This window comes from Telopea speciosissima, chromosome 6 (assembly GCF_018873765.1).
Source record: "Telopea speciosissima isolate NSW1024214 ecotype Mountain lineage chromosome 6, Tspe_v1, whole genome shotgun sequence".
Taxonomy (NCBI): domain Eukaryota; kingdom Viridiplantae; phylum Streptophyta; class Magnoliopsida; order Proteales; family Proteaceae; genus Telopea; species Telopea speciosissima.
In genome coordinates, this window is record NC_057921.1 from 53,389,160 (window position 1) to 53,413,569 (window position 24,410).

At 38.9% G+C, this 24,410-nt stretch overlaps 2 protein-coding genes across 3 annotated transcripts; both read left to right on the forward strand.

Moving 5' to 3' along the window:
- Positions 1-10,499: 10,499 nt before the first annotated feature.
- On the forward strand, positions 10,500-14,903 carry LOC122666321 (probable galacturonosyltransferase 10). The gene is made up of 2 exons (XM_043862520.1): positions 10,500-10,695; positions 13,432-14,903. Exons 1-2 carry the CDS (start codon positions 10,546-10,548, stop codon positions 14,881-14,883), a joined length of 1,602 nt encoding a protein of 533 aa, XP_043718455.1. The 5' UTR covers positions 10,500-10,545; the 3' UTR covers positions 14,884-14,903.
- Positions 14,904-21,508: 6,605 nt separating this feature from the next.
- On the forward strand, positions 21,509-23,756 carry LOC122664986 (glycine cleavage system H protein, mitochondrial). 2 transcript variants are annotated; one of them, XM_043861033.1, is made up of 5 exons: positions 21,509-21,654; positions 21,929-22,017; positions 23,126-23,296; positions 23,384-23,551; positions 23,599-23,756. In XM_043861033.1, the coding sequence occupies exons 1-4, from the start codon at positions 21,564-21,566 to the stop codon at positions 23,510-23,512; spliced, it is 480 nt and encodes a 159-aa protein (XP_043716968.1). In that variant the 5' UTR covers positions 21,509-21,563; the 3' UTR covers positions 23,513-23,551; positions 23,599-23,756. The 2 variants fall into 2 exon arrangements, with proteins under 2 accessions (XP_043716968.1, XP_043716967.1); XM_043861032.1 differs by having other exon boundaries at positions 23,384-23,756.
- The last annotated feature ends 654 nt before the right edge of the window (positions 23,757-24,410 follow it).

The window sequence follows — 24,410 nt, forward strand, 5'->3', positions numbered from 1 at the left end:
GTCAAAATCAGGAATGATAATATTAAAATTGGTTTGAGAGGTGCCCCGATTCAAGATAAGCTACAAGAAAATCGTTTGAAGTGGCATGACCATGTTCAATAGAGGCCTTTAGATGCTCCAATTCGAATGAGTGATCTGATTCGAATTGAAGATTCTAAAACTGTTAGGGGCTGGCCTAAAACGGCCTTAGGAGAAGTGCTGAGGCACGGCATGCATAGTTTATGTCTTGTTTCAAGTATAACATCAAATAGAACATATTGGAGGGTAAGGATCCACGTAGCCGACCTCAATTAGTTTGTTTAAATCTGATTTGTTATTGTTGTTCCTTTTCTTTTCTTTTATCTTTATTATTCTTTCTTCACTAGAATCCATGTAACTAACCCCATTAATTTGGGATAAGACTCATTTTCTTTTTTATTATCTTTATTATTTTGTCTTTGTTAGGATCCATGTAGTCGACCCCATTAACTTGAGATAAGGCTTGAATTATTGTTGTTGATTAATATTTATGATATGTCATTGTTTTTGTTTTGTTTTTTTTTTTTTTAATGCAAATAAAGACGCAAATGGTGAAAGAAAAAAAAGATCAATTAGGGCCAACTCAGCCCAACTCGACCTGATCAGGGTAAATCAAGGTCAAACTGGGCTAGGATGGCTGAGATATCTCAGCTCGACCTCAAGGCCGAGTTGGGCTTGGACTAAGCTAACAGGACTCTGGGTTGACTGGGGTTTTAAAAAACCTGGCTCTATTTCACCCTTAATTCAATCCATATCTGTAATTGATGTGCTTCCCCCATCTAGAACATGAGTCCTCAAAATAAGGGTTTTTTATGTCTTTCGTATTGAAGGAATCCACCATGTCACACCAATTATGATGTGAAAAATGATTTCATCAATAGAAGGTTCATATGATTCGAGATTAGAGAGAATGTCAATGTATAACTCACATGGTCATATTATAAAAGAACATGAGAAAGCATCTCACACTACCTGAATGAGGTTCTATTGTTTTAATTTAATTTTTAAAAGAAGATTTACATTCAATTAAATCCCCACACCAAATTAAGAGGGGGCTCAAGAGACATTTTACATGTTTCCTCAATAAAAGAATCCTCGTAAATCATGAATGAAGAGTGTCAAGAGAATAGAGAATGTGATAGTTATTTTTCTCATTTAAACCCCCTCCTTTGATATTAATCAATCATTTATCAATCCACCATTATTATCACTTGATTTGATTTTTGATTGGAATCTCGATGCAATTCTAATTCTAATGAACTTTGTCGTTTTTAGTGGGAAAGACAGAGTGGATGAGGATGAGTGGGGTCCAGACTGCATCAGCAGTCAACGGACGGATGAGAATCCAGATATGGCCCCCACTAAAAAATGTGAATACGACGACTATTAGGATATATACTGTCAACATCAATGTTGGAATTCTCTCGCTCTATTTTTTTGTTTCCCATTAAATTAGTCAATGGTGCCGTGTTTCCACACACCACGGTTTTAGATAATTTCCTGCGTTCCGATGGACAGCCTACGTACAAAAAAGGCCATCACATCATACAGAATTTCAAAAGTGGGTCCCACTTCCCAACACTTTGCATCTCGGCTGTAGCTTTTGGCATCTAATAAGTGAGACGAATTGATGTTATGCTACAAAACACTTGTAGCTTTTAAGTACTTTCTCACCATCCGATCAATCAATTAGTCCCATGTAGATATCTAAAACGGATGATCGTAATCCTTAGATCCCCAATGGTGGCTTTGGCATCTTAGTGGGCCCAATCGATGATAACGTACAGCAGCATATGAAGTGTAAAAGACCAGACAATGTTGTTATTGACACTTTAGCTAGGAAGTCCGTCTCCATGGCGAGTAGGAGGTATCACTTGACTTTCAATTCACAGTTTAAAAAATTGGGAATCAGATCAGCGAATCAGTCAATTTGGATTGAAATTGATCATGATCGATCCTCACTCTATTCAAGCCAATAAGTCCATTCTTGTCAAGAAACCCTAGAATAGGTGAGCTCTTAGATTCAAGAGCTGATTCTAAGATCATTGGGATGGGATCGATTCGCGGCCAATTCGATTTTAAAATGTTGCTCTCAATGGCTTCATTAGGTATGTACTTTTGAAACTTCGATCATCTCTCTCTCACACACACCCAGAGTAAAACAATTCTAAAAAAGACCAAGATTACATGTACGACAATGTACATAATCAGGCTTTACAAATTGTTGGATAAAATGTGAGGAGCAAGAGTGTAATTATACATCTCCATCCAACGGTTGAAATGACCCCATATATATACACGGCTGTGTGTATAACATTTTGAAACAAAAAAATATTGAGGCTTTGAGGAGGGAGAAAATTAGGGACAACACAGTCTGCTCTACCTTGCCAACTTTCTTTGTTTGATTAGTTGATTCATTTTTTGTTAGAAGGTCAGCAAATATGTATTAATTGAAGGAAAAACAGTACAAGAGATTACTCAAGCATAGGTACTGATACAATAGGCCCTAGCCTCACAAATCGTTAAGTGGAGCGATAGTATGGTCTGCCCAAAGCTTTCCAACTAACTAAGTGAACAAAGAAGCTTGGTGTGTCATTCCATCTTTTCGAGGTGTTTAGCTTTGCTGCCCGGGTTGCTAGAGCGTCTGCGGGGACATTTCTTTCTCTATAGCAATGAGTAATGCGCCATTCAATTGATCTGAGGTAAGCATTTGCTGTCCACCAGTGCTGAGTAAAGTCCCAAAGAAAGTTAGAAGATAGAATGCCAGTAACCATCGTGGCTGAATCGCATTCCACCCATAATGTAGAATTAGAAGCTGCGTTGCTGTTTTGTCATTTTGCATTTAGCCGTTATAATGGACTTTTTTTTTATATTTTATTTTTGGCATTTTGCCTCCTCTACCTTGTTGGTTTTACATTGATTTCCTTGAGTTATATACATTTGCATCAATACTTTTAGGAACGGAAAGATGACTTCTATACACTTTCCGTGTTTCTATCAGCATACATCACTTAACACGTGTTGATTTTTTTTGAGTCATGTTGTGTTGGAAATAATTCATCCCCAAAGCATGTATAGGTATATCCATTGGTCATTTAAAAATCTATTAAGTAACGATAAAACCCTTTAATATTTGAAATCATATATTTTAATTCATATAAAATTTTAATACATGGAATTCATTTTTTGTCAGTCAAACCAACTGTTTGACGTAAATATTTTTTATTGGATTAACAACATGTCAAGTTTTAAGTTTTTTCTTATCTATATGAAGAAGGATATTTATTCTTGTAATCTCAATGGTTGTAATAAAGTTATTTCAAAGTTACTAATTTTTCTTTTTTCTTTTGACAAATAAAATTGCTAAAATTGAAAATGACTGTTCTATTAAGACCCGTTGCTAATGGTAACTATTCATTGACAATATTGGATTAAAAATCACAACAAACCTTTCAACACTCTATGGTAGTCATAGGTTTGCTCTATGAGCTAGGACACAGGGGCAATCAAGGGATAAGTGTGGTTGTCTTAGTAGTTAATTTTTTTTTAGGGGTGACGTTCTCTGTCTTGGAGTGCATGGGGGCGCAGGTTGCACTTAGACACATAGGGCATGATGGGGTGACCATTTTGGTCATTAGGGGGTGGGGTGGTCATTTCGCTCAATCCTCATGTGTCTGTTCGCATCCTACGCCCCAGTGTAAGGTGGAGCGGTCATTTCGGCCCACCCCTATGTGTTTGAGTGCATCCTATACCCCCAATGCATAGAACATTTTCCCTTTTTTTTTTTTGTTTTTTAAATATAGCCTCCATTCAATTCCTAGTAGATGCCTATGCAAAGCATATGAATAAAACATACTTTTGAATACGCTTCTATAAATTTACCTCTATATATGATTCCTTACATATTTTCGTTGCACTATTGAGCAACAAAAGGGGTTTAAACAAAAAAATATGGGGGAAGTTTTCATACACGGTCGTGTAAGCATGCACGGTCGTATCCCTTATCACAAAGAGTTGGAAAAATCATAAATCCCTACTCATTAATTAATGCCTTGAAACTCCCACTCTCTCGTATACACGACTTTGTAAGCCGTGTATGAAAACTCTTTAAAAAATATATATAAAAAAGAAGAAAAGGACTTTGTCCTAGAGTTTATGCCTTGCTCCTAGTCCATGTGGCACTATTATGTACTTACTTTACTTGAAACATAAAAAGGAACAAGTTTTCCTTCACCTTGGACCCATGGTCCTAGTGGTTGGTGTTGAGGGTTGATGTCTTATACTCTATAGATTAGATTATAGGCTGCCTTTGAAGGACCGTTAAGATCTCGTAGGGTGGAAGATTTTTAGGGTTTATATGGAGGTAGTTTGGGAAATTTGTATATCTTTTCTACTTTGTAAGTTGTTGCAATAAGGGATTACACGGAATTCTTCATAAACACAGAAAAACATGAGAAGGAAGACATGTAACTCTTTCTTTATTATTAGGGAAATTTACTTTCATCTCTCAATGGACGTAGGCATTTTATTGAATCACGTAAGTCATAATACCCATAGCTAAATTTTGTTCATCCCTACAAATTTATTGTTATACAAGTATGGCTGCATGGGCATGCACCCACAAAACTTACTAATGACACGTGGCTTTTGGAGCTTAAAGATTTAATAAAAAAACAATTAAATGTAATAATTTTCTTCTTTTTCTAAATGGAGAGTGATAGGGAATCTATTTAACTGCCACATGTTAGAATTTAGAAATGACTTGCCTTCAAAGCAAGGCAAAGCAACTGCCATCTACCAACATACCCCCCATGCAAAAATAAATAAAGAAAATTCCCATTTTTCAAAAAAACAGAATAAAATAAGAATATTTCGAGAGGAAATGTATCAAACACGTCACTAAGGTAGTCTCCTTATGGGGCCCACATCTTGTCCTTATTTCCGGCCAGCCCACAGATCGACAAGAGTCCCCCGTTGAGACTTCTCTTCCTGAAAGGGATTGTACCAGAGGGGCAATTAACCCGGTCCGGCCGGTCCAGTGTTAGGTTGGCCAATGTGATTAACCCGATGAGTACCCAACCCAAACCTGACTGGTTGGTTTATTAACTCAAAATATGCAAAGGGCAAAAAGCAGTTCTATAACTGGTTGAGCCGTTGCAAAGTGAAACCAGATAAAATATTGAGCTGGTCGAACCAAGTAGGGTTGAGCATTTTGTAAGCCGATTAGCGGTCCGACCACTGTCAACATCTGCAATAGAATTGAGGTAAATGATACGAGAATGCTCTCGAGAAATCTGACGAGGTCAACCATTTTTGGCAGGTAGCTAGCACTAATAAATCCAAAATATTGAGCACTTGTATGTATATATTTGTGGGACCACCTCGTTAATCATACTCATACTGGTCCAAAGTAGACAGCACGGTCCACACTACACACAGAATCTCACGTTGGTGAATCAAAAATTCCCAACAGAGTTAAAAAGGTAATTTTATTCTAAAAAAGGGTTTGCGTGTCCGAATATCCCAATAGAAAGTTCTTCCTGAATGCCCATTGAGGGGCCTAGGTGGAAGAATTTGACTTTTTCCCCCCACTCTCTCTTGGGTTGCCGAAGGCCCAAAACCCCCTAAATTCCATTAAGGGGGAGTGGGGGAATTATTTATGTCACAGAAGGTAAAAAAACCTGAGAGGGTGGACCTTAGTGCAACGGTAAAATTGTTCCATTCTGACTAAGTAGTAATAGATTTAAATTTTTGATAGGGATAAAGCTATGTACATTATGACCCTAACCTGACAGTTAGATAAAACGATCGTTTGTCAGTGCCAACAACAATCACAAAGCAATAGAAGATTTCTCAAAAGTTTGTCACGAATTGGACTAGTAATCGGTCAAAAAGTTCCAACTAATCTTTAGGTAGAAGGATTTTGCAGAGCCCAACTTTCCATTAAGTCATCAATCAATAAAACTACATCGAAAGTTTAAAAATACGGAATTTGACATGTGATTATTCTGAGAATCAGAAAGAAGAAACAAAGATTAGTGATTAAAAGAAACGGGGGGAAAAAAATTCAAAAGAGAGATTTGAAAATCATTCTGCCAATTCCAATCAAAATGGGGGCAGTTGAAGATTCTTAAAATCTTGCAGCAGTAATTGAATTAGTTGTTATCATACACCACACCAATCCATTAATTAGAAAGGTTCCTTTGGGACGGCAACATTATAACACAATTACCCAATATACAATGGCAGATCTGGTTGGTATCTTAACTCACTAAACCTTGTCTCACCAAACTTCCCAGTCACTTGGGATTCCCGACATGAACCCTATTATTTCCTCCATACCATTCTACTTCAGGCCTTATTTGCTCTGTTTGAAATGTGTGTTTGTGTGTGTTTTATGAGACATATCTGCCGGTTATTTAAGCAGCATTCATGACCCAAGTCATTTTCCGCTTCCCAACCCCCCTTGTCATTGTAAGCTGTAGCACCTTTAAATTGGACCATAACACATCACTACTCACTGTTGCATTCACTGGTGTTCATTGCACATGTAAAATTTATCTGAGTCAACTTTTCGTCATCTCACTAGTAAGGTTGGCACCTCCCATAACTGCTCAATCCCTTCCTCCCCCCCCCCCCTTTTTTTTTTCTTTTGGAAAAACCCTCTCTAGCTTTTTGAAAGACATCCCAAGTCCCCATAATTTTCTGATATGCATATAGTCCATTGCCTATGGGTGGTCGACATGTGGTCAAGTCGAAATTGGTGGAGGACATCTGCCATCATGGTACCTGATACCTCGACCTCTTCACCGCCATAAAGGGGTGGGCTTTCTTCTGTCGCCATTGTCCATCCTATATATAAGAGGACCCAATACGAGGTAAGAGGTTTCAGTTAGTCATTAACTAGTGACTACCAAGTATTCTCATTTAATCATCATAACTGCTCATTTAGTTCCCAACTCATACTACTTTTGCTCAGAGTAGTGATTTAAGCATCGGATAATCCTCCTCGGAATCCATCCCGATCTCTTTTGCTACTCAGTTCTTTGGTCTTTGGTGTGCAGGTCTCTGCCAGGTGTGATAGTTCAGATTCTAGCGGCAACACTTTCAAAAGTTACTACTAACCGAAGACATAATTTGTTATAAAATAAATGGGAGAGGAATTTCTGAGCAGGTAGGGTACACTACACCCACTCACAGTTTTTTTAAATCATTGTTTCTCTCTCTTTGAAACAATTATTATAATAATGAATGTGAGGAGGCATAGGGTATGCCTTAGGCTTAGAGAGCCTTTTCCCAACCCAAAATAATTTTTTGGGCAAGGGACCACTGTTTGGTCGTGTAACCCCTAGGGGCCAATGAGAGCGCATGCAAGGGCAACAAAATGAAGGAGATTTTTTAGTTGACGGAGGTGGGTGGTAATTCACATACTCTTGTATCTAGGCATAGGGGCCATGCAACCATGCATTGTTCTTTTTTCTTAAATTTATTGAAGTGATGTTTCAAAAAACATAACTTGTTTTTTATTTTTTATAATTTGGTTTTAATGTTTTTCTCTCCACAAGGTTTGTTTCTTGGGAGTTGCTTTTTAGTTAGTCATTTCTTGCATGAGAACTTTACTCTCACATTGGAAGTGGATGAGATGGAAGAGTGGTTAATATATGGGAACGGGAATCAAAAGTGTAGGATTCCTTCAAGAGAAGTATCTCTCCTCCCTCATTGCCAAGGTTGGTCAAAGATTCCTTTCACACATTGAGGTTACCTTTTGCCTCGAGCCGGACTTGTATCTGAATTCTTTTTAGCCGCCGTTAGAGATTAGTGTGACTCTCAGGCTAACGTCGGATGATCATCCGACATGCTCAATGTGGGGGTTTATTAGATCCTTAATCGGCTGGGTTGTATCTGATGTCGATGACTTCTCATTCGGTGCCTATAACGACATGTCTTTTTTCTTCCTGAAAGCCACCTCATTTCGTAGAGGTGTTTTCAAGGGGTCTCTTTCCTTTATAAATAGAGGACGTCCCTGGCTCTCTTTTAATTAATTATTAGTTCTAAAATACTCTCTCTCTCTCTCTCTCTCTCCTTACTTGTTCTTTTGTTTTGCCTTAATTGCATATCGTTTTGAGAGTTTTTTAGTTTTTCCTTTTTGGTGATTGAGCAACACCTGAAAATGCTCGAGAACAACCGCCTAACGCAGCTGGTACTAGTGTGGAGAGTAAATGCCTACCCTACCAAGAGGTGTTGGGTTCTAGTATCCTAGTTCTCATATTCACTCCCTCCCCCATAGGATAGGTACCTATCTTAAAAAAAAAACACTTGAAAATGTCCCAACTTAGCCCAATAAGTGAGTGTAACAACCACGAGAAAGCCTTAGCTAGGGACTATTTCATCTTAGAGGTCGATTCACAAGTACTTGTATCGCACCATAGGGGAGGACTACGATCTTAAGGAAAATGACCAGTGCCATGACTCAGCCCCACCAAATTCTGTTTGTGATCCTGTCCATGTATCATCTCCTACTGTTTGTGGTTGCTTCATTCAAGATGGTTAAGTGTTGTAAGGTAAGTTCTATATCTCAATTTTGGGCAAGAGAACGCTAATCGGACGTGTAGCCCCTACACTAACGTGGGGCAAATGAGAGTGCACAGAGCCATTGGCTTGGTGGAATTTTCGATGTCACTGAGAGCTGAACGGTCTTTTCGTGCCCTCTTATGTCTAGGAGCAGTAACCACGTGACCGGTTAGCATTCTTTTTCCCCTCAATTTTATTCCAACCTTATTTCTTTATTTGTTCCTCACTCTCCTAACAGAGAGGCCCACTTCTTAGCTAAGGGGGCTTTTCGATTGGGCATCTCACGGGTTTGTAGGGTTACTCCTCCACCCTTTCTTGTACAGTTTGGTTTTACCAGGAGGTTTGCCTCCGGTTCCTTTTTTTTTTATAAGTGGTGCTCCATTTGGAGAAGAAGAAAAACCAAATGGAATGGGGGAGAGGGCCGGGAGCATTTTGGAGAACAAAATGCATAAGATTTTTTGCACCTTATCAGGGCATCTTTGATAGCCAATGATGCACTGTAGATCATTCGACGAAGTGCATCCACCTGAGTATCTATGATGGCAATCATGCCGGTTACAGCAAGTAACAGCCCAGAACAGCCGCTAATGGTTGTTCGGGTATGGAAAGACCTTTACAGGTTAAGCCTTAAGGGTCGGTATAGCACTTACAATAACTCAGGGTACCTGCCATGACCATTTGCATAATTTACAGGTTATGTCTCATGGTTTTGACTTTTGAGGGTAATCTCTACTGCTTCTCTGTCACTGCTACAATTCTCCGGCCTTTGGCTGCTAGAAAGCATATCTCTAGGTAAATTCAATATTATGTATTAGAAAGGTTTTAAGCACCGAGTTCGCCTGGCCAAAGCCCGTTCTCTTTTTGTTTAGTCCATTACTAGGTTGACTAGTCCTACTAACTAAGTCTAATATACTAATATTTATAGAAAAAAAATAAAAACATCATGTATAATAAATAACAATCCAACCCTAATCTAGGTTGTTCGTCGGGAAAACAGATAAAGCATGTACAATTAATATTAACATGATATGAAAGGATATTATACAATTGGGTGATTGTATCAAAAAAAAAAAAATTGAATTGTGATTTTCCATATGAGTCATTATACGATAAATAGATTATTTTTCATAAAGAGGATGAGCTTCAAAGAACAAGATTTTTATATTTACCTTAATTAAAAAAATAAATAAAAATCTCTATTGGAGAGTGTGGCCTACGCCAAGTTCACCAACACTCCCATGAGTCTATCTCTCTCCTCCTTAAAATAAGGTGGCAAAGATGTCTTTTCACATGAGAAAGAGAGAGAGATAGACTCATGGGCTGTACAGAAAACTGCTTCCCTTAACAATAATTCACAATATTTGACACATCATTGGGTGTGAAATGATAATATTTACCATGATTGAAAAAATATAAGTAAAATTTCAAATTATTTGACACATCACTGGGTGTGAATAAAAAAATACCTTTAAGAAAATAAAGGAAAAAAAATCGGTGGATCACAGAACTATTTAAGAGCACTGAGCAGTAGCTGATCATCATCAGGATTCAGGAGCAAAAAGCGAAACGCTGAAACCAGATGAATTCGAAGATTCCAACTCTCTATTCAATACGGAATTCGAAGCCGAAGCTTTACTCCCGCAGCGTATCTTCAAACCCAACGATGGTGAGTTCTTCGTCGACAATCTCTTCTTCTCGTTTCCCTTAAATCATTAATGTCGATTTTCTAATTGGTTTTGCATTCTCAATTAATTTTTACCTCCAAATTTTCTTGTCTCTGCATTGTTGTTGTTTTAGCTGTTACTCTCAAGTTATGTTGTGTTTCGATCCTTTTTAGCTTTGTTTTTCTTTCTTTGTTTTAATTATGAGCTTCTACTCATGTATTCTTCCCCCCTCCCCCCTGATAGGAGTGAAATGTTTTAGTACTAGATTGTTTGTGATTCTGAATCACGGAAAATGAGGCGAAGACCGATGGATTTCCGACGGCCTATGAGAAGGAGATTTTCGAAGGTGTTCTGGTTGACATTATGCGGCTTGGTCATTCTGTTTTTCATTGTGTTTTTGAGCCAGGACAAGCAGCCATTATCTAGATCCGAATTTGTTCAGGTAAGATTTCTTTCTTATTATGATAACTAATGTTTATTCACTTCATAAAGCACTTATTTATTTAGTGTTCTAAAGTTGTTTACATGGATGCATGAAATTTTGGTTCATGCCTGTACTTGGTTTGATCAAGAAATTATTGTTTTCCTTTGAGATTTTAACTGGGAGATGCTTAATATATATGTGGCGAGGAATGGTGAAATATTATTCTCTGAAGGTCAGAGACAGTTAATTTTCATATAGTGACAAACTATTTATTATGGATTCTTTCTTGAGAAAAACTTTTTGGCTGCTGAGTTATTTTTTGGACATGCCAATATAACTTTATTCATCTAAAACCATATTACACATGAACAGAAGGCGTTCTGAGTTCCAACAAAGTCACTATAGAGATACTATCCTTTAAACAGATTAGACCATTGGATCAGGCTCATCTTTTGATGAGTTATTCTTGGCCATACTTTTGACCTTGATTGTCAAATCTGGTTTCCAAACCTGTCACTGCAATTCTCGTTTCATTGGATTTCTGAACCTAGTAATCTTAGGCTTCAGAGTTCCAGAATTGAAAACTGATAGCAGATTTCAATGGCTCATAATAGTAACCAATAGTTCCTCAAACGACCAACAAATTTCAGCAATAATATATGGACACTATTCTGCAATGGAAAATCAAACCTGATCTTTAAATAGAGTACAGTTAGAAATCCAACTAGAAGTAGTATTCTCGAAAAACAACACAAAGATCAAATTTTGAAACCGTGGGTGTGTTCTGAATGGAATCCGATCGGCAAATATGAAATCAGATTTGAAATATGGCCTATCCAGAATAATACCAATCCAACCCATTTCATGAATAAAATGTGACCAATTAACCAACCAACAAAACTACTTATTACAAATAAGATCTTCTTGTTGCATCTAAATTCTCAGATGTAAACTATAGGGAACTAAAATTCCAGCCTGTAGGTATGCGTAAGAACAAAATAGAAATTTAAAATACTAACCTGGTTTGATGGTGGATAAGATGAAGAAGAATGGAATGAATATTGGACCGTTCTGAATCTCAAAGAACATTGGACCAAAGCCAAGCTTTATTCAATATTAAAAACATGGGGGGCTCTATGGCCTTACATCCTTTAAATAGAAACTAAAAGTGTACTAAAAATAGGAAAGGAAAGTGTACTTAAATAGGAAGGAAAACATAAGAAACTCTATCCATAACTAAAACTCTATCTTAACTAGTTAGAATAGGTTTCCCACATTATTAAAACTCTATCCAAAGTATGAATAGGAGTTCTATTCATACAAGACTTGATCCTATCCTTAACAACCAAGTAAATAACAATTACTTAATGAAATAAAACAGTCAAACTAAACTAATAAAGTAAATCCTGTACTCCTACCTTTTACCCATATTTTAGGCCCATTAAAATGGCCTATTGCAAAGAAAACCTATTGGACTAAAGGCCCATGGTGCAATCCAGCGTTCCAAAACCCGGTTCGGATTGTTTTGGGGCCCACCCAAACAGTTGAACAACTCAAGAATACGATACACTCACTCACTTGTGCTTTGAACTTCTATTTATTTATGGTACTGCCACCATTTGTTACTCACCTTTTATAAGTTCTGAATGACAACCAGGGAGTTGCTACAGTTTTGTCCCAACCCAAGTTACCACTAGAACAGGGTATGGAAAACAAGAAAACAGAAAAGAAGGAGAAGAAGAAAGGAAGGGAAGGTCTTGCAGGGAAAATAGGGGAGAGAGAGAATAGAAGAGAGGGAGGGGGAAGGATGTACGCCAACAACAAGCTCACACGAAACAACAACTCTGCTAATCTCTAACTCATTCAATTTCATTCATTCTCATTCTGCTCTTCAATGTATTACATATGCAATATTAAGAAAAATTCCCTTACATGATAATAGAAACCCAGCTGAAAATGGAAACTAAAGAATCTATATCAAATATAGAAACTACCAAAAGAACTCCTACTTAATCTACCCACCCAATATGATGAAGTAAACTAAAGATTACAGTAAAAGAAGATTACTCCTAGGTAGTCTACCTGCCCCCTTTAGACCAGAAAACTGGGTTGGGCCGGTTGCGTCTCGGCTTAGGCCTCCAAAGAGGGTCATTCCGGTTCAGCCAGGTTGGGGCAATTGCATCATCCCAACACATATATAACCTAACTCAAGGCTTAATCCAACTAAATTAAGCCCCCATCTGTGATTTATCTACATCATGGTACCTTGCACTCATCATAGGGAGGTAAAGGGTAAATGGAAGTCGGTTTGAAACCAAAGAACCCTGATGCATAACAAGTTGTGTTTCTCATTGTGTATTGGCTGCCTAGGAATGTTTGGGAGCTACATGAAAATCTGGATCATCTTGAATGGATGCTAACATTTCTCTTTGGCGACTTAAGAGGGAAATTCATAACCTCATTTTTCCATGTCTAGAACCATCCAAATAAGCAAATTGTGCTATTGACTGGGCTTTGAACTGTGTTTCATTATTCTCTTCTAAAGAGAAGATAGGTCTATGATACTGAGGCCCTCTTCTGTATAGGGCTGTCTGGATGCCTAATGTTTGACTTGAGGACCAACGCAAGATGAGATTTATCTGTTTGTTTTGGCTATATGCATTGAGATTGTTACAACCTGCTATCTTTTGCTGTTTTCCAACAAAAACATTCGCTACGTCCAAGAAAATCTAAATTGTCTATAATATTTTGCAGATATCTTCCAAGCGCCACAGAATCACAGAAGGTCTTAACATTACTGAAGAAATGATGAGCCCTGACTCAGTCACAAGGCAGTTAGGTGATCAGATTTCTCTTGCAAAAGCTTTTATTGTGATTGCAAAAGAAAGCAATAATCTCCAATTTGCATGGGAGTTAAGTGCCCAAATTCGCCAATCTCAATTACTTTTGTCGGATGCTGCAACAAGGAGAACTCCATTGGCAACAAGAGATTCTGAAACTGCAATCCGTGATATGGCACTTTTGCTCTACCAAGCACAACAACTCCATTATGACAGTGCAACCATGATTATGAGGTTGAAAGCCAAGATCCAGTCTCTCGAAGAGCAAGCAAACTCTGTGAACGAGAAGAGCTCAAAGTATGGGCAAATAGCTGCTGAGGAAGTCCCAAAAAGTTTATACTGTTTGGGTGTCAGGTTGACGGTTGAATGGTTCAAGAATCCAAGTTTTCAAAGGAGACTTACAGATGGAAGGCGAAGTGCCGAAAAACTCTCAGACAACAATCTCTATCATTTCTGTGTCTTCTCAGACAACATCCTTGCAACTTCAGTTGTTGTCAACTCAACAGCTATGAGTTCCAATCATCCAGATAAGGTCATCTTTCACCTTGTAACCGATGAAGTCAACTACGCTCCAATGAAGGCCTGGTTCTCCATGAACAGTTTCCGAGGAGTGACAGTAGAGGTTCAGAAATTTGAGGACTTTAGCTGGCTCAATGCTTCTTATGTCCCTGTCCTAAAGCAGCTCCAAGACTCGGACACTAAGAATTATTACTTCTCTGGAAACACTGATGATGGCAGGACTCCAATCAAATACCGGAATCCAAAATATTTATCCATGCTTAACCACCTCCGGTTCTACATTCCAGAGGTTTTCCCCTCATTGGAGAAAGTAGTATTTCTGGATGATGATGTTGTGGTTCAGAAAGATTTGTCGGAGCTGTTCTCTATCGATCTGAATGGGAATGTGAATGGAGCTGTTGAGACTTGCATGGAGACATTCCACAGATACCACAAGTACTTGAACTATTCTCACCCTCTAATTCGTGCACATTTCGATCCAGATGCCTGTGGGTGGGCATTTGGGATGAACATATTTGAATTGGTTGAGTGGAGAAAAAGGAATGTGACTGGTATCTACCACTATTGGCAGGAGCGGAATGTGGACAGGACATTGTGGAAGCTTGGGACTCTGCCACCCGGACTGCTTACTTTCTATGGTTTAACTGAGCCCTTGGATCCCAATTGGCATGTTTTGGGGTTAGGCTATACGAATGTTAATCCAAACTTGATAGAAAAGGGGGCAGTGCTGCATTTCAATGGGAACTCAAAGCCATGGTTGAAGATTGGGATGGAAAAATACAAGCCTTTGTGGGAGAAGTATGTTGATTACTCGCATCCGATGTTGCAGCAGTGTAATTTCCATTAATTTTGGTATGGAAGTTTGGTATCCTTATATCTCTCGCTCTTGGCCTTCATAATTCTAACATAAAATCGAATTCCATAATTTTTAAAACATGGTATTTGTAGACATTTTTCACATTATAAAGTTTAATATTGATTATTTTATAAATTCATATTTCATGATAAAAGTAAATCACGTCATATCCATCTTAGATTCATATATTATGGATGTCAGTCATAGGGAAAAAAGTAATTAATGTCTACGAGTTCTAAAAAGAACTTATTTTGCTAAAAAAGCAAGAGATGCACAGAGGTCTTCAATTCTAATGGGCACATAGCCATGGCGTGCAGCTCAAATAGCATTTCTTGTAAGCTGGTGTGGTCTTCATTGCCACATCAGTAGTAACTACTAGTGTTAGTTATGGATGGGGTTGGACAACTACTGTGTAACCACCTTGATGGTAGGTGGTTACTGTAATTAGTATTTAGTCTTTAGGAGATGGCCACTGTTTCGATTCATAAACGCTATTGACACACCATCAGTGTAGTAGCTTTGCCTGAGTAGAATTGAGAAACCAGAAGTGTTGTCCCTGTTTCAAGTCGTCGTCGCAGGAGTAATACAAGAAGGACGTTGTGAAGAATATGGCAGGTCGTATTGGTTCTTCACAGGGCATGCTAGGCCCTAATGGAGGTAACTCATCTCCCTTCTTTGGTTATTTCCACATCAAGTAAATTGGAATTTGTTCAGGACCTAACAGGTGGTATTAGAGCAAGACAACCTGTGTCTGTCCATGTTTGGAGGTGACAAGGATGCAGCCATGTACAAGGCCATAGCCGTGCACAAGGCTGCTACACATTGGTGCAGCTGCAGTCATGCACAAGGCTGCAGCCACAACCATCCATAGGGGGATCCGGTTCCTCTCCAATGAGCTCGAAGCCCACAGAGTGCCCAATGAGCATCTGATGGCTGGGCTGGGATGTGTGCCAGCCAGCCCAGCTGTCGGATGCCTCATTGGAGAGGGGCCCAATGTCACACAAGGCCAGTAGCAACAGTTAAAAACAAAGCATAAGGTTCTCACCGCCAGCCTGACCAGCAGCACCCGCAGGGAGGGTTGTGGTTTGGTTCTCAGTCACAGGTTACTTTAAATCAATGTGTAACATATCCATCATCAATAGTAGGACATAATTATGTCTTCCCATGGTGACATCATAAGAAAACCTCATATAAGATTCAGAATCGGTTCTTTTGACTGAGTTAACTTGGTTCATTCATAATCATATGCCAGCAAATTTGGATGGAGCTCAACAGGCGTCGGTGTGACAATTTGAGAAGAAACCCATTGCAAGTGATGAAATTATGCCTTAAGAGAAGTCACGGATTGTTCTCGCATCAATGGGGTTAATACCAAATCAGTTCAAGAACGGATGTTGGCTAGGAAATTAAATTTATCAATATCAAGATCTCCAGCCACGAACATTTAGGAGGTTCGATGGAGGCATCCCCCTGCAGGTTGGTGGAAGCTCAATACAAATGGGTCTTCTTTGGGTAACCCCGGATCATTAGGAGCTTGTGGGATATTGCATGATCACTTGGGAGCAGTTTCTAAATGTTTTGGGGTGTACCAGGGATTGGGAACCAATTTCATGGCGGAGATGGGAGCGTTCTTTGAAGGAGTAAAGCAAGCTCGGGATTTACATATTGGAAAGCTTTGGATTGAGAGCGACTCGACAGTTGTTGTTTCATCCATCCTTTCTCGCAAAATCCCTTGGTGCTTTATGCAGATTTAGTGGTCGCTCAACAACTACCCAGACTCCATTCAGTGGCAAATCACTCATTGTTTTCGAGAAGCTAATTCTGCTGCAAATGCTCTTGCAAATCATGCAGCCAAAACAAAAGGCACAAGCTTTTGGAATGCCCCTCCTCCTTTCATTTCCTATCTTTTATCATTGGCAAGGCCAAACATAAATAGATAGTTTCTCTGAGAGTTTCTTTTTGGTTGTTCTTTCAGCCATTCTTTGTAAATGTTCCTTTATTTTTTTTTAATACAATTTTGCTGACCTTTAACAAAAAAAGTTAACTTGGTTCAAATTTGGCCTAAACCAAAAAGACCAAAACTAGTCAAAAGCCAAATGGACAACGAGTCTCCAGGTTCGAAAATAGAGTCGATGATCCTGTCATATTGATAGTTGAAAATCGGGTTGATGATCCTTGAGTAAAAAAAACTAAATCGACAACCCTGCCCAAATCTCAGGTTTTGAATTTTTTTAAGGATTTTTTACAATTACCATCCCAAAATCTTTCATATTTATTATTACCCTCCAAAAAACTTTGAAACAATTGTTACCCTCCCCTGTTGCATACTAATAACTAACTGACTCCCACCGTTACAGACCCGTAACGGCGGGGTTTAGTCGGGACAGTGTACCGTTGTCACGGATTTTTTAGGACCAAAATGTCCTTTTTGGGGTGATAATTGTAAAAAACTCCCACCCCATCACCATCGTCCCTCCTCCTCCTCCTCCTTCTTCTTCTTTGAGTTGCAGAGGCACCAAACCAGCGTCAACGCCATCGCCTGGGCTCCGCACAGTTCTTCTTTGAGGTTTCTTCTTGAATCTCTAAGATCTGGAACAACTGTCTTCTAAGTTCTTTCTACAACCATTTGTCTCGACCTGAAGACCCTTGAATCTTTGGGATCTGGAACAACAGCTTTCTGGGTTCTTCCGATTTGGAATCGAACAGAAATGCAAAAAGCTCCATTTTTCTTTTCAAAAAACAAAAAAAAAAAAATACAAAAAACTCCATCTTCCCACCGACAATACACAGGGAGGCCCGAGGTGGGAGGAGACAATAGCTTTCTTAAAAAAAGAGGGTTTTGAGAAAGAAAAAAAAAAAAAAATCTTAACAGAGGGAATCAGTTTACAGGGGAGTGCTTCAAGGAGATGGGTTTTGGGTTGTAGGGGTGGTTCTTTATTTATTTATTTTTGTAAATTGATTATCTGTGGGTTTACATACAGGAGGAGAAAGAGATTTACAGGGGATTGCTTCAAGGAGATGGTTTTTAGTTGCAGGTGGGGGTTCCTTGGTTGTCTTTGGGGATGGGAAAAATTGGGACTTGAAATATCCCTAAGATCGACCATTTGGTAGAGACTCCATCACCGCCGCCCTTCGGGTGTCTGGTCGTGGGCATTAGACCCATTTGAAAGCTTCAGGTCTTTGCAATGCAGCTGATGATATTGCTTCTGTTTCTTTTTTTTTTTTTTTTTTTTCTAAATGTCAGTCGCTTGCTATTCTTCTTCTCTGTTTTAGTCTCCGCCTTCCTTCCTTCATTTTGCTTCTTCTTCTACTCCCATTGTTTTTTAATGTTTTAAGGAGAAGGGAAAAACAAAGTGTTGGAAAATAGTTAGAAATACGAAAAAAGGGCATAAGTGTAGCAACACGAATTTGCCATTTGCCAAAAGGAAAACAAGCAAAATCCGAAGCAGAGATGATAGGAGAGAGAGAGTCTGGACTACATATTTCCTTCAAATAATATTATCGATTGGATCTTACGTCTTCTTCGTCTTGCAGATGTGGCAAGAACTGTGCGGAGCCTAGGCGATGGCGTTGATGCTGGCTTGGTGCCTCTGCAACTCAAAGAAGAAGAGAAGAAGAAGGAGAAGGAGGAGGAGGAGAAGGGACGGTGGTGATGGGGTGGGAGTTTTTTACAATTATCACCCCAAAAAGGGCATTTTGGTCTTAAAAAATCCGTGACAACGGCACACTGTCACGACTAACCCCCGTCGTTACGGGTCTGTAACGGTGGGGGCCAGTTACTTATTAGTATACAACAGGGGAGGGTAACAGTTGTTTCAAAGTTTTTGGGGGACGGGTAATAGTAAATATAAAAGATTTTGGGGTGGTAATTATAAAAAACTCTTTTTTTAATTGGTAGCTGTTAGGTACTTGACCTATACGCCAAAAGCTCCGAAGCTGATGGAACGTGTTAAAACAAGCCTTTTAACCTATCCCATACTAGGCTGGCCCAATTTAGTGCCCATACACTAGAGTGGGCCCCATTAAGCACATAACAGTAGCACCGATGCACCGTAGCGCTTCTTTTAGTAGACGTATGATGCTTGAAAAATGGTCACAAATTGGTTGCTCAATGATCGAACAAAAATAAAAGTCAATCATTCCAGTTTTTAAGGCTCCAGTTCTTCATGGTGTGGGTCTGCCAGTGGTTGCAGCTCTGACCATTACCAAATTTTATTTATTTATTTATTATTATTATTATTAATTCATGATTCAGCCATACAAACCCAAACTAAAAAATATTGCAGTCCATCAGGCTCCATGATTTTTTTTTTGGTAAGAATCAATCTCCATGATCAAACTCTAATAATATCATTGATAGAAACATACATACAATACAATATGGAGAATACACACGAGCATGCAAACTGATACAAAGATTAGTGTTTATGTATATTTGGATCCATGGTAGGAGAAGATTGTCTACATGAATGCCCTTCTGTTTGTGACGGTCGTCGATCTTGTCTACCCTCTTTTCTATATTCAACTTTAGGGTTTCTTATGTCGTATATTTAATGAGCCAATGTTGACAATATATAGAGTGAGGGCAGAGACCATTCCTACAAAAAGAAAGAGAATCTCATTTCCTATTAAAGGATATTATAATTAGGTCCACACATAAGCAATATTTTCATACCAATTAGGTGTGCCAAATTAAGTCCAATATCCCAATATATGATCACTAACCACTATCGACTTTGTTGACTCACTCCACCAATAGTCAACACTTATTGATCTAGTTTTACAAAACAAATATGAGGACTATGCCAGTCCACCAAAAAGAAAACCTAATACACTCCACTTTCTTGTAGACTTCACTTCTTTGAAGACTCCACCTCTTTGGAAGACACTTCCACTCTCTTGAAGACTCCATCCCTTCCACTCTCTTGGAGATTCCTACAATGTATTTCTCTTTGTTCCGATTAAAAGGTGTACTTAGTGCACGAGGCTCCAGCCACTACGGGGTTTGGGGAGGGTCATAATGCACGCAACCTTACCCCGGCTTTTGCAGAGAGGCTGTTGCCAGACTCGAACCCGTGACTACTTGGTCACAATGGAGCAACCTTACCGTTGCACAATGTATTCCTCTTTGTTTCGATTACAACATGAAAACATCAAATCTTCCTCTGTCCCTGTTCTTGGTTGTTCACTTGTTTGAGGAAGATGATTAAAAGTGTTTCTACCAAATCTTTCCTTATTGCAGGTTATGAATGTAAGATTTCATTGTGGTTTAAGTTCAGAAACAAACCGATCTAAATTAGTATTAACATGATACTGCAAAACCGAAATAAACTGAAATCGAAACTGAAGTTCATTAACAGTTTGGTTTTAGTCTCACTCATTCTCAAACTGAAACCAATTCAGCCTGCTTGAAACCAGGCTGAACCGAACATTTGATATCCCTAGATAAATCCACCATTGTAGAAGGCCAAAACCTTGGGTTACTTGAGAAAACTGGAAGAAGAGTGACAAGAATCTTCCACTTTGGCAACAATATCCCTCTTTGTCAAGGATCTCCTTCTTTGTCTAAAGTTATGACTGTCTTCTTTGCCAGCCATTTACCTAGGGTTACTCAAGAGAAGAAGAAGATTTCTCTGAATCTCTGGCAATACTCTTCTGCTTTGGCAACTCCATCAATGATCTCCCTCTCTAGCTACAATTTTTATTTCTTTTTTGGCAACAATATAGCTTTTCGGCAAGAAGCTCAATCGCATTTCCAAACGATCCTGCTCAAATACGTACATATTAGATTTGGATTTTTCCTTGTGTTGTACTGTATGCTCATATTATGATTTATATAATAGTTTTGCATGTGTATTTATCTATGGCCAGTACTATATATTTAGATGATGGATATTGTATAATTTAACACATGAGTTCATATTCATTGGTCTAGATTTAATAACACTTTGATACGACGGATACTGAAAAATTGAGTGAAAAAATACTATCTTGATCATACGGTGAAGGAAAACTTTGTCCTTTTATCACCAAGCTTCAATACCCACTGAGATCCTCTCCACTGAGTGGAGAACCCAATGAGGCATCTGACGGCTGAACTGTGCCACACACATCCCAGCCATCCGATGCCTCATTGGGCACTCATATATTGGGCGAGATGCTCATTGAAGAGGATTCAAATCCGGTTCAATATATCTTGTAGCCCATTAAAGGATTTGTTAGTGTCTAACCTAATAGAGGCCTCCATTCAGAGGGTGTACCCAATGGACACGATATATACCATTTAGTATAGCAAACTGCTGGAGGACTGCAGGATCCCTATTTGTTTTCGCTCACTGGACCTTCCAGGGACTGGAGAGGATCCTTTCCCCGGTCATAAATGATGATAAAGCATAACAGAGGGCCTTGGTTGAGTTAAGTACCGTTTTAGGATGAGGCTCTCAATGTCGTCCACCAATGAATCCAACCCATCCATCCCATTCCATTCACGACAAATCCTTTGTAGGATGAGGCTCTCAATGTCGTCCACCTATGGATCCAACCCATCCATCCCATTCACGACAAATCCGGAATATATATTCTCTCTCTCTCTCTCTCTCCTTAGCGATTTTTTACTTCAGTTGGGAGGCTTTGAGCCAACCAAACTCTAGAGTTCAGAGAAACAAGATAATATGGCTCTCAGAATGTGGGCTTCTTCAACAGCCAATTCACTTCGAATCTCCTGTGGCGCCAAGGCCTCTCTCTCTCGATGCTTTTCTTCTGGTACTTTACCCTTTCTTTGAACTCTTTAGTTCTCTCTATGTGTGTGTGTTTTCAGACTAGCAGAGCAAACTTCAGTAAGGACCTCTGCTTCTTTGTTTTCGTCATATGGGTTTTCTAAGATGTTATGAGTTTCTTCAATTCTTTCTTTCCTCTGCTTTTTGGGTTATTTTCTTTGTTTCAATTTTCGACCTTAGCAAAGGCAAAAGATAAAGTTGGAAGATATGCTGAGAAATGTAATGATAATGAATTTATTTTAAGTTTGACATCTTGGCAGTTTTGGATGGATTGAAATATGCCACCTCACATGAATGGGTGAAGCATGAAGGTCCAGTGGCTACAATTGGCATCACTGATCATGCTCAGGTTATTATTTTCTCTACACCCCCCCCCCCACCACATTATGACCCTTATGGGTCTGTTTGATATCCATTATACCCTTTTGCAGTAACCTCGAATCTTAACGCGTGCATGCTATATGAGTTCCATTTCTTCTCATTGTAATTTGTTTTTAGAAAATGTTTTTCTTGAATTATACTTGTAGCAGTACCCATTTTACCAAAAAAAAAAAAAGGTTATCTGTGGAATGATCCTGTTCAAAGCGTACTCTTGACAAATTATACATGATTATTATGGAGATGGAATAGGTGAGATGGACCTGATTGCCATTTAGTTGGATGGTTATATGGGAAGGAATGGCGAATGGAGCTGAATGTTGTTCAGTAAAGAAAAAACATTTAAACAAATATAATGTGTCTGAAATGAGGATGGTGCGGTAGACGAGTGGTAAAACTAGAAAAGCTAAAATACAGAATGAACAAATTAGAGCAAACCTGGGCATTGCCTCTATTCATGATAAGTTGCGAGAAACTCGTTTGAGTTGGCATGGTCATGTGAAATGGAGGCCTTTGAATGCTCCAGTACGGAGAAGTGATTTATTTCAAATGGAAGGAGCTAAAAGAGCTAGAGGTAGGCCTAAAATAACCATAGAAGAAGTGGTGAGGAAAGACATGTATAGCTTAGAACTGGAATCTTGTATGGCTTTGAATAGAGCTGATTGGAGAAATAAGAACCATGTTGCCGACCCCATTTAGTTGGGATAAGGGTGAGTTGAGTTTTGGTCCAAGATCATAAAATGGTTGAGACTTTGTGCTTTGCTCCATGCAAGGTGTGGAGTCCAATTGAACCACTTCAAACGAGAAGTTTTGGCACATGAGAGGAATGAGAATGGGGGCCATTGAGCATGATGGAGCTCAGGACCATCTAAATAAGAATGGCATAGGCTAAGCATATCATACTATCATAGAAGCTATGGTCAGAGCGTCACGGCAATATTATAATCTATTTAACCAGCTTGAACTGCCCTTTTCTTTTCAAGGAAAGAGATCAGTTCCTGGGTCTTCATTTTGATGATTTGCTTTGTCCAAATCATTTATGCCTGTGACTTTCAAGCTTTTTGCACAATGGGTTACAGGATCATCTTGGAGAGGTGGTGTTTGTTGAGTTGCCGGAACCAGGAGGTAAAGTTTCTAAGGCTGGTAGCTTTGGTGCTGTAGAAAGTGTGAAAGCCACCAGTGACGTCAACTCTCCAATTTCAGGCGAGATCATTGAGGTGAACTCGAAGCTCACTGAAGCACCTGGTTTGGTAACTTCACTACTCTGATCCCAGCTTAATGTGTCAAATTATTTCCATTGTTTCACTAATATAGACTCATTGCATTCTGTAATGCAGATCAACTCAAACCCATACGAAGAAGGATGGATGATCAAAGTGAAACCCAGTAGTCCATCAGAACTGGATTCCTTGATGGGTCCAAAGGAATACACAAAATTCTGTGAGGAAGAAGATGCCTCCCACTAGAATTTGATTATGTTTTCAGGTTGTTGGACTGACTATTTCTGGGCCTTCTTATAATGAAAAATATATCAGCCTCTTGATACTGTTAAGATTACTATTTCTGAGAATCTCCCTCTTGGATATTGGAGAACCAGCGAAAAAATCCATTCAACAGTGTATGTCTTGTATTTTCTGTTCTTCCTTTTTTTTTGTTGTTGTTATAGTTGTGCATCTTCATGTAATTAAAAACCATTTCCTCCTTCCTAAACTTACTTCCATCTTCCCGTCAGCGGATTTCATATTTCATTCTGTTATTTGATTTGTCTAATTTGTTCTCTTCTTTTAAGTTTTTGACATCAAAGGATAGATGGGAAGTTTAATACAGATACTCAAAGCATGTGAACTAGAAACTCTCAAGTGATCCTCCCACTGTTCAATTCAGACACTCTTTCCATTTGAACAGAGTTGTAAATCATCTGTTAAGCCTAGTCATAATAGATAGTACACTCTGGGTCCTCAATTTGTGCTATTAACAATTCCAGATCTACCATGTGGTCATGTACAATCTGGTACAGTTGTTACTGTTTGTTCTAAAAACCATAGATCTCTTGGGACCCCATATTGTGTAGACTTCTCAAGAAGAAGTCTTGCAGCTCAAACAATCACACGTGCACATGTACAAGGTGGTCCAAAAAGGCCATGGATTTCCATATGGATGTGTGGGATCATGTAGGGGAGAATGTGAATATTTTGGATATGATAGCATCAGGAATGGGAAGAAATATAAACTAAGACTAAACTTGGACAAATTCAAAATGAGATTTCAGATAACCAGCCCATCACTACTTTATTCCTTCTTTCCATTACATAGACTATGTTATTGCAGACATTTGATGATGATGATGATAATAATAATAAAATG

Coding starts and splice junctions, on each gene's coding strand:
- LOC122666321 (XM_043862520.1), top strand. CDS start 10,546: ATGAGGCGAAGACCGATGGATTTCCGACGGCCTATGAGAAGGAGATTT. Junction 10,696..13,431: donor CTAGATCCGAATTTGTTCAG/GTAAGATTTCTT, acceptor AATATTTTGCAG/ATATCTTCCAAGCGCCACAG.
- LOC122664986 (XM_043861032.1), top strand. CDS start 21,564: ATGGCTCTCAGAATGTGGGCTTCTTCAACAGCCAATTCACTTCGAATC. Junction 22,018..23,125: donor GCATCACTGATCATGCTCAG/GTTATTATTTTC, acceptor AATGGGTTACAG/GATCATCTTGGAGAGGTGGT. Junction 23,297..23,383: donor TCACTGAAGCACCTGGTTTG/GTAACTTCACTA, acceptor TCTGTAATGCAG/ATCAACTCAAACCCATACGA.